The sequence below is a fragment of the Barbus barbus genome (genome assembly GCF_936440315.1).
Source record: "Barbus barbus genome assembly, chromosome: 27".
In the NCBI taxonomy this organism is placed as follows: domain Eukaryota; kingdom Metazoa; phylum Chordata; class Actinopteri; order Cypriniformes; family Cyprinidae; genus Barbus; species Barbus barbus.
Window position 1 is genome coordinate 3,160,200 of NC_136755.1, and position 10,286 is coordinate 3,170,485.

The 10,286-nt window shown below is 41.6% G+C and overlaps 1 protein-coding gene across 4 annotated transcripts; it reads right to left on the reverse strand.

The window, feature by feature from the left end:
- Positions 1–445: 445 nt before the first annotated feature.
- On the reverse strand, positions 446–9,570 carry ppp1r8a (protein phosphatase 1, regulatory subunit 8a). Of its 4 annotated transcripts, XM_079381701.1 has the most exons (10): positions 9,514–9,570; positions 8,997–9,057; positions 8,052–8,457; positions 7,807–7,960; positions 7,512–7,729; positions 6,182–6,326; positions 5,256–5,320; positions 3,443–4,166; positions 3,094–3,141; positions 658–1,373 (listed from the first exon to the last, which is right to left on the reverse strand). In XM_079381701.1, the coding sequence occupies exons 5-8, from the start codon at positions 7,656–7,658 to the stop codon at positions 3,819–3,821; spliced, it is 705 nt and encodes a 234-aa protein (XP_079237827.1). In that variant the 5' UTR covers positions 7,659–7,729; positions 7,807–7,960; positions 8,052–8,457; positions 8,997–9,057; positions 9,514–9,570; the 3' UTR covers positions 658–1,373; positions 3,094–3,141; positions 3,443–3,818. The 4 variants fall into 4 exon arrangements, with proteins under 4 accessions (XP_079237824.1, XP_079237825.1, XP_079237827.1 ...); XM_079381698.1 differs by having other exon boundaries at positions 446–1,373; positions 3,094–4,166; positions 8,390–8,457; XM_079381700.1 differs by lacking the exon at positions 8,052–8,457 and having other exon boundaries at positions 664–1,373; positions 9,514–9,564.
- Positions 9,571–10,286: the final 716 nt, after the last annotated feature.

Below are 10,286 nucleotides of genomic sequence, written 5' to 3' on the forward strand. Positions count from 1 at the left end.
AACCCTCATTACTTTCTCTCTCTCTTTTATGGATTTTAACACTTCATCACTAATAAATGTCATCGTGAAGAGCCTGGAGTCATTCAAAAAACAAAATGACTCAATAATTGAAGTTACAAGTGCAATGCACTAAATTGTGCCTGTTACAGTGCTGTCACATTTTATAAGCGATCAGCTTTATGATTTTCAACCAGGTCAAAATAAAAATTAAATTAAATTAAATTAAATTAAATTAAATTAAATTAAATTAAATTAAATTAAATTAAATTAAATTAAATTATAATTACCTGGCCCTGCTGTAAAAAAATAATAATAAAAAAATAAATAAATAAATAAATAAAATAAATTATAAATCAATAAAATCAATAAATACATAAAAAGCATAAAGCTTATTGATTGGTCTTAGATGGCCTGGCCAGCTTAAAAAAAAAAAAAAAAAAAAAAAGGTGGTCAAAACCCCCCAAAAACCAGCTTAGGCTGGTTCCAGAAGGTCTTTATTTATTTATTCACTCATTCTAGCAGAGACCATATCTATCAACCAGAACATCAGACATTTTTGACTTTTCAATCACCCACAGATTCATATGCATTCATGATGGTCAGTTTCACACAGAAGCACTGACAACTTCTTACCAAAAAACCTCAAAGACTATCAATCATGTTAAGGGCAAGGAATACTGTTTATTAGACAATTAATCCAACAATAATTCCTTTCACGATTAGTCTTTTCGTCTGTGCTTTTCACTCACAAGTCCATCGCATTCAGATATAAAAATATATATAAAAACATTAACAAAACAGTTCACATTACAAGACAGCTTCCTGCATTCAGATGACACAAACCACGTTAGTGTTTGCATTTCGCTCTATAAACCCACAGTATTACAATTCATAATATCCTATACATAACACAGTCAGAGAAACAGATTAAACACGTAGCTCCAACTTACAGCATTACACTCAGAAATGTAACATTTGGTTTGGTTTGTACTTAAAATACGTAATACGAAAACCTCTTTTTAAAAACGAACTTGCATTAAAAATACAGTTGAGAATTGTGAGGCCGTTTTGACTAGCAAACAAGCGCTCAGGCTTTCAAAAAAAGCCAAATCTATGTATTAAATACATGTTTCTGTTAAAATGCAGTTCACTTAACGCGAGTGAGAACACATTTACTCAAACCACCTACTCACATCGACTCAAAACAGGCCATGAAACTCATGAAACGAGAACATATCCAGCTTATTATATTTAGCATGAAGAAAATGAAAGATTTGGGTAACACTTTACAATAAGATTTCAATCGGTTGACATGGTTACCTCGTAAAATGTGTATGGGATCAGGTTAATTTCTAATATTGTATTTGAATATACTTTGTGACGAGTCGGCTGCCTCCCCCCTGTCCATCATCACCACCCCGTCCCGTATTCGCCGCCCTTCACCAGGCTCCCGACGGGAGTGGGTGTGTGAGAGAGGAGGGGCGCTGAAACAGCCAGGGCTGGCGGCGTGTGATGAGGCGCACCTGACGTGAATGGAGCCTCATCACCGCCGCCGTTTAAACGCCGAGCGCGCCTCTCCTCGAGAGACCGGTCTCTTCCCGTGCATGCACGCTGGTGTCCTCGTGGGTCCAGGAAAGGGAGCGTAGAGGGAATAACCTGCCGCCGCCAGAGACGCGAGCGGCCGGACCCGCAGTCCGGCCGACACTGCACCCGCGATACGGCCGTCGGGCAAGGACGCCGGGCCGTGGAATCCCGTCGAGCACCCGGGGATGAAGGAGATGGACGAAGCCGCCACAGAAGCCGCCGCCACCCGCGCCCCGGGACCTCCAGACGGGAGCGCGTGCGGCCGCCGGACTCCGCCCCTTACCTGGACCCTTCCCTCCTGAACACTGCCCTCCTGCACAGCCCCGCAGCACGACGAGGACACCAGATCCCCGTTTATTTTGGACACTTTTCCCCCTTTGGACACTTTATTTTAATATTGTTTAATAAAAACCTCTCCGAGGCTTGACGCCACGCCCACTGTGTCTGTCGTTGGCTCCTCCCGCCACAGTGGTGGAGAATGCGGGCAGGCGGAGCCTAGACAGCACAGTTGGGCAACATCTGATGACGTCATCCCCTCTCGCTCGCAAGAAGCCGTAGAGCCCGTACGGGGACGGAGGAAGGACGGGGACAGCCTCCCAGCCACCAATGGGGTAAGTGACATTCTGTCTATTTGTCATCATTACCCCGTGGTTGGTTGAGGCTGTCAACTAAAACCCGCTTTCTCTGTCCCGGCTCCGGCGCGGTGCGAGAGGGAGCGTTGCCCGGAGAGGAATCCCTGCCCCGCCCACTCCGACCGCTGGAGCCTGGTTGAGGAAGGTAGCACTCCTGCGTGGGCGGCGACCCTCGGACGGGGATGTCGCTTGGGGGGGGGAATGTGACGAGTCGGCTGCCTCCCCCCTGTCCATCATCACCACCCCGTCCCGTATTCGCCGCCCTTCACCAGGCTCCCGACGGGAGTGGGTGTGTGAGAGAGGAGGGGCGCTGAAACAGCCAGGGCTGGCGGCGTGTGATGAGGCGCACCTGACGTGAATGGAGCCTCATCACCGCCGCCGTTTAAACGCCGAGCGCGCCTCTCCTCGAGAGACCGGTCTCTTCCCGTGCATGCACGCTGGTGTCCTCGTGGGTCCAGGAAAGGGAGCGTAGAGGGAATAACCTGCCGCCGCCAGAGACGCGAGCGGCCGGACCCGCAGTCCGGCCGACACTGCACCCGCGATACGGCCGTCGGGCAAGGACGCCGGGCCGTGGAATCCCGTCGAGCACCCGGGGATGAAGGAGATGGACGAAGCCGCCACAGAAGCCGCCGCCACCCGCGCCCCGGGACCTCCAGACGGGAGCGCGTGCGGCCGCCGGACTCCGCCCCTTACCTGGACCCTTCCCTCCTGAACACTGCCCTCCTGCACAGCCCCGCAGCACGACGAGGACACCAGATCCCCGTTTATTTTGGACACTTTTCCCCCTTTGGACACTTTATTTTAATATTGTTTAATAAAAACCTCTCCGAGGCTTGACGCCACGCCCACTGTGTCTGTCGTTGGCTCCTCCCGCCACAACTTGAAAACAGAATTTTAATGCCGTGCAGTATTTTCAGCATCATTACTCCAGTCTTGTGTCCCATGATGTATTATGGGTCTTGAAACTGTTGTACTGACCCCAATCTTTTGAATAGCATTGTATATTGTAACACAACATTTCTTTTTAAATAGATGCTGCTCTTTTGAACTTGTTATTAATCAGAGAATCCTAAAAAAAATATCACAGGTCTCAAAAAAAAAAAAAAAAATATTAAGCATCACAAGTTTCCAACATTGATTATAAATCAGTATATTAGAATGATTTCTGAAGATCATGTGATGCTGAAGACTGGAGTAATGATGCTGAAAACACAGCGCTGCATCACAGGAATAAATTATATTTTAAAGTATATAGAAAACTGTTATTTTAAATTGCAATAATATTTCACAAAATAAATGTTTTTTCCTGTATTTTTGATCAAATAGACACAGCCTTGATGAGCAGAAGAAACTTCTTTAAAAAACATTAAAAATCTTACCGATCCCAAACTTTTGAGCGGCAGTGTATGCCTAATAAATATACACAGTACACACACACATCTTATGTAAACAAAACGTTCATTCTGGATGCGATTCATCGTTTGTCCGCACTAATTTGAAGGATGTAACAGAAAAGTTCCAAAAAAAGCCGTTTGGAACCAATAACTTCAAACGAACTCCGTGATGTAATCTTCAGATCTGTCACAGTTTGTGGGTCCCGTGTTAAATCAGCAGGGAGGGGGTGGGCTTTTTTCCAGGCCACGCCTCCTTGGCGTACTTCTTCTTGCGTGGTTCGTTGAGCGGCTCGGCCGAGTAGGGTCCGGGAGCGGGAGTGGGGTTCAGCACAGCGGGCGGCTGCGCCGTTGTGGGCGAGAGGTCCACCTCCGGGGCGGGGTTGGGGAAGGGCAGGGGCATCCCGCTGGTGATGGCAGACGAGCCGCCCTGTCCTGCGGCCTCGTGGCTGGCGGGCGGCAGGTCTCCGTACAGCCCTGCGCTCAGCGGGAAGCTCTGTAACCGGCGTGCCATGCTTTCCTCCAGTCCCAGCGTGCCGTGGCCTTCCAGCTTCTTCTTCTGTGGGACAGACGTTTCACAAATTAATGCATTTTGCTACTGTCCTACAGTCAAACTAGGGCTGGGCAATTTTTTTAATGACGTCGATTCGATATCGATTCTCAAAAGCCATGAATTGATCTGGTCCGGTATTTATTTCAGCAAACATTTAACACAAGATCTGATTAATGTGAGTCTTATCATTAGTCTTCTCCACTAGATGTCCCCCTCTTGCTGATGTTACAACAGAAAGCCTGTCATTCATCCAGTGCTTATCATGGCGGAGGTACGGTTGATGAGAACCAAGAACAAAGCAATATGCGTGATTCAGGTGAAATGCTATAATAATACTATAAATCATGCATAAGGCGCTATGATTTCCGCAATGAATGAATGAATGGTGCAACGCACTGTTTTGTTTACTACACACTTACTAAAGCGCGGTGTTTTCAGCTTCTGCCGTCTCACTATTTGACGATAAAACACACAAATATCATCTCCAGCTGCTCTGAGAGTCATTTCATTAGCATCGTACTGTATATTTGAGAAAACTACCATCATATCACATACACAGCAGCTGCAAGTACCTCACGGCAACCCGTCAAAATAAAAGTTCAGTTTAACTTGAAGAAACTGTGTCAGGAATATTACTATTTAGCAGTTTTAAGACTCAAGTGTAACAACAATGCTACTACTACTACTACTAATAATAAATATTAATAAATCTTTCATTTTAAAGGAATAATCACATTTGTTTTCTTTTAATTTTAACAGTAAACCTCTGTTGTGCAGCGCTTTGTTTTTGCCAAAAAATAAAGGGGTTTAATTTTTTAGGATACATTAGGATAAATTTGATTAGGATAAATTAATGTTTTATGCCTTCATCTGATTACCGGACAAATTAAGAAAAACATTTTATAGGGCCCTATTTATTTTTTTTTTTTTTTTTAAAGGACCCTATACAAAAAAAGAATAGGTTTAAGATACAGGCCTGTGGCTCTTAATTTCTTTTTATTAATTGTTAATTATTAATCAACTGTATTGAGAGAACGGCTGTTCTCAAACCCATTCAAATCAATGACGACATGCTAAAACAACCAATGATCGTACCTTAATAGGAACCACAGCCGTCTGCACCATGTTTCTGAAGCGTCCTACAGACGGGTCCACGTCCTCTGCGAGAAGAGAAAACACATGCAACAAAAGACAAACACAAACAGAACGAGAGCAGAGTGTGTGAAGACTGAGTCGTTCCAGAGAAACTGAACACAGTGAGAGTGGAGGATTGAATAATGCACACTTTTGGGGTCAGTAAGATTTGACTTCCTAACGGAGCATGCTGCACAACTTCTTGTCCATTCCCTGGTCATTTCTAAGCTGGACTACTGCAGTGCTCTTCTGGCTGGACTTCAATCAGGCACAATCAAACCTCTACAAATGATTCAGAGTGCCAACTCATCTCTTCCATCACCTGACTTCATCTTACTCTTTCCTTAACCTCTCTTTGTATTGCAAGCACTTCCTGCGTTTATTTGCCTCTTTATGATGAATCGCTATTATATTCCTCAATTGTAAGTCGCTTTGAATAATGAATACATGTCAGTAAGATTTTATTAATGCTTTTGAATAAGTCTCACCACAGCTGCACTTATTTGATTAAAAATGCAGAAAAATTTGCGTTTTAAAATAAGTGTTTTCTATGTGAATATATTTCAAAATGTAATTTATTCCTGTAACGTAAAGCTGAATTTTCAGCATCCTTACTCTTCAGTGTCACATGATCCTTCAGAAATCATTCTGATTTGAAGAAACATTTCTGATTATCATCAATGTTGAAAACATATTTTTGTGGAAACCATGGTACATTATATTTTTCAGGATTCTGTGATAGTTTAATAATATAAATATTATGTAACGCTATAAATGTCTTTACTGTCACACTTTTGATGAATTTAATGCATAATAATTTCTTTTAAAAGTCCAAACCTTTGAACAGTAGAGTACATATATATTGTATATTCACATCTTGTGAGTACCTGGGTTTATGATCTCCTCTTCTTCACTGAAGGAAACTCGTGAGCTCCTCCTCTTCCTCTTGGGTCTCTGGATTTCCAGGTTTCCCTCCTCGATGGTGAGTGTAGAAATGCGTTTGTTATGAGCCGTGTTGAACTCTGTCAGGTTCTGCTGGAAAAGAAAACAGAAGGCATCAGAAAAACAGAAATTATGCATATGAAATTCTTCAGTGACAGTCATATGCATTTACATTCAGTCATTTAGCAGACACTTTTACTCACAAATGAGGACAATAGAAGCAGTCATAAGAGTGCTATGACACGTCTCGGTTAGCCTAACGCAGTACATGTAGCAAGGCAGGGTTTTTTTGTTGTGTTTTTTTAAGAATAGGCTAGTAGACAATAGAAAATGAATAGGAAACTCTAATGTTACTCTTTTTTATAATAAATTAAAATAACAGTAGATATAATAGAAAAAGAACAGAGAAAGCTAGTGTTAGAGGCCTTTTTGTTCAAGAAAGCATGCAGTTAGAAAACCAGTAGAAAGTGCAAGTGTGTTTTTTTATAATAATAATAGTAGAACAACTTTATACACAAATGGCTATATTCACAGTGATTATACTTAATTCATATTCTGATTAATACAAATCATCTACATACAGTGTGTGGTCTGAGATGACAGTGCCTCTGTGAATAAGACACGGTTCAAAAGAAATGATTGATTGAGTCAGTGTGGAACGACTTGACTGGTCTGCAGAAACTCAGCTGAACACCTCTGGTGTGACTTTAAATGCAGACCTTGAGACAAAAACCCTTCACCGGTTTCACAGTCGTGGCTTCGCTTAAGCCAGGACTAGGCCTTGGTTAAATTAAGGTATTTAAGCAGATTTGGTAAAAATGCCTTAGAAGAAAACATTAGAGGTGTGCATCTTGAGACAGATCAGATATTCTAAGATATGTCAGAGCAAGATATTTTTAGTTGAGACTGCTCAAACATGCATTTTACTTTGAGTGTAACTTTGAGCTTTACACACTAAAGAAAAGGAAAACAAGAAATCACATCATATGACCCCTTTAAAGTCACAGCAGAGGTTTCTGCAAACCAGTCAAGTTCTTCCAATCAATCCTTTATTTTTGAACCTTGCCGCACTGTCATGTTAGAATAGAAAAGGGTCCTGTCCAAACTGTGGCTATAAAATCAGAAGCACACAATTCCCTAGAATATCATTATATGCTTAAACATTAAGATTTGTACTCGTGAAAATTATTAAAGTAGTCAAACCTGTTCATTAGAAGGGGGTGCCAATACTTTTGGCAATGTAGTTGTATAAGGCTTGTATTCACACACACACACCTCGAGCTCGGTCTCTTCCTCCGGCAGTCCCAGCAGCCCCTTCAGTTCCTCGTCCTCCACTGCTTTACTGTCTCCTGTGCTGGAGCTGCTCTGTGTCTGCGGTTTCTCTCGCAGCGTGTAGACGCGTGTGGACGCTCCGAAAGACATGGTCGAGTCGATCGGCACCTGCTGAGGTTTGTGGGGCTCGAGCCGGATTCTGCCCAGAAATGTGCCATGGGCTAAACAAGGACAAATCAGCATGAGATGGGAACGGCTGGGTTCAGCACGTGTTGGATGTGATCTGTTGAGCACTCACTGCTGTTGAGGTCGATGAGGAACACTCTCTTGAGGTGTCTGTGGTAGACCAGCGCCGCATGCACCCGCGAGCACGACTGGTGGTCTATCGTGAAGTCACAGAGGTCGGGGTTCCTCCCAAACAGATAGAACTTCTTCTCATCGATGATCAGCTTCTGCAGGAGACAGAAGAGGCTTATTGACTCTGACAAACAATACTGATCGTTTTATTCTCTTATAATGGGGTTATAAAAAGAAAAAGCTTACATGTAGGGTGTTGCGTTCATAATCTGGGCAATTCTGCTTGGTGATATTATTAATAAGGTTATTAATATTAGCCAAATAATTGATCAGCTTTTATTATGATCGAATTTGGTCCTCTAATGTCACCGTTTTAAAACATTAAGCCACATTAAGCGTAGAATGTCCCAAAACCGTGCCTTGAACTAACCACTGACTGTATTTCTTTATACTTGAGTCCAAGTTCAAAATAAAACTGTATGATCCGCTCCACTGTGAAGATACGGAGCTGTATGAACCACTGCCAGCTGTAACGTAAACAGGAAGAGTTTGTCCGAACTCATTTTTTTTTTAATTTTCCTCACATCTTGAATTTTTCCCACCACCATGTCCCTTAAAGGGCTCCGTACAAACCCAACTGACTGGCTTCCTTCTGTAGAACACAAACAAACAAATGCATAAACTGTACAAAAATCAAAAGTTGAGAAAAGCTATAATATTAAGACAGTTTTGGTGCCCATGGGGAATATATGTGTGTCTTTTATGGTTCACAGAGCCATTTTACTGTTTTGTTTTGGGTGAACGATCCCTTTAAGAAGACATTTAACCCATTTTCCACACATTTACAACAAGTTATCGTGCCATTATTTTTTTTTTATTAAAGTTTGCATGTACAAATATACATTATTTTGGTGATGGTATATTGTAGAGCTGATCATAAATGTTTAAGGATTTCATTCAAATTGAAATCTTACAAAAATATCATATATCAATACATTATTTCTTTCTATAACTATTACAGACCTAGGAAATAACACTAGTTATTAAATATCTTCATGTTTTCCTATTATCGATGGAACCTTTATTTCCCAGCATTTATTGTCTCAGAATATATTTATATAAAGGAAAACAAGAGCACCAGGTCACGAATCATCATTATATTTCATTACTGCTCATTTAACGCAGTCTTACCTCTATTAATTTGTCTCCTTTGCCCACGTCCAGATGGAGTCCAGGAGGAGGCTTTCCTGCCCTGAGATTAAATTAAATTAATAATCAATGTGACAATGTGTTCATTCACCCTTCAGTCAGTGCCTTTTCTCTATGCACGTGTGCATTTATTTGTAAGATTGACTAGAGCTGTATATAGATCATAATAAATGCTAATATTTAAGTGGAATAAAAGATTAGTTTGTATGTTTTATGAAACCTATAACTTCTTTCAACACTAAACACAGGAATCGCTTTATCACATCCAAAAATGTATATAGGGCTGTGATATGCATCAGACATCCAAGAGAATAATAAGAGTGAGTTTATGAATGCATGCATGCAGAGTGGATTGATCTGCAGCTGTGTATTGAGTTACTGCGCGCGCCTCATGCAGGACTGAGTTGCACTGGTTTTATTCATGGCACTCATAATCCACGCGCGCATGCAGGGCTTTTATTTTAATTGCAATAATGATGCACTTAATTTCTCATCTCACCATGACGGGCAGTCGAAGACAGCTGTGTCTGTACTTGCATTCACCGCCATTTTCCACAGACGCGCGGAATGCTGGGTAAATATTACCAGAACTCGCTGAGGATTGTGGGTAATGTAGTCCGCTAATATTACATTTACAATTAAAATAACAGAAAATGTCCAAAAGTCTAGTGAGGTCAAAGTGAGGTGCTGCTCCTGTTTTGTTTGTAATGGTTAGTTTATTACTGTGAACTGTAACCTGCGATAGAGCAGCTTAACTTATGAAATAGTTCACCCAAAAATGAAAATTCTGTCACTAATATCTTAATATATCGTCTTGGGAGTTTAGGTTTGGAACAACATGATGCATTTTCATTTTTGGGTGAACGATCCCTTTAAGATGCTTGATGTATAATAGAAGTTAAAGATATGTTATAGCAAATGATAAAGTGAAAACTGATGGCACCAAAATGGAATTGCTATTATGCATATTCTTACTGATAATTGTATGGATAGTGGCATCAGTTACTGAAGGGTCATTCCGTGTCAAATCAAACTAATTTCAGAAATTTACCCGGCTCAAATTTTTGATTTTGCTAATATTTTTTTCTGAAGAAAGATAAACATGTATAGTGATTATGTAGAGGGGGGTCAAAATGGCAATTTTCACCTGAGACTCAGAGCCAAATTACAGGAGGGTAAAAATGGCTTCAGAAAGATGGCAGCATCGCAATGTTATTTTTACTCCGAGAATAGTAGGTCTGTTAGTAAAATCTGTAGACTTTAGCAATCTTT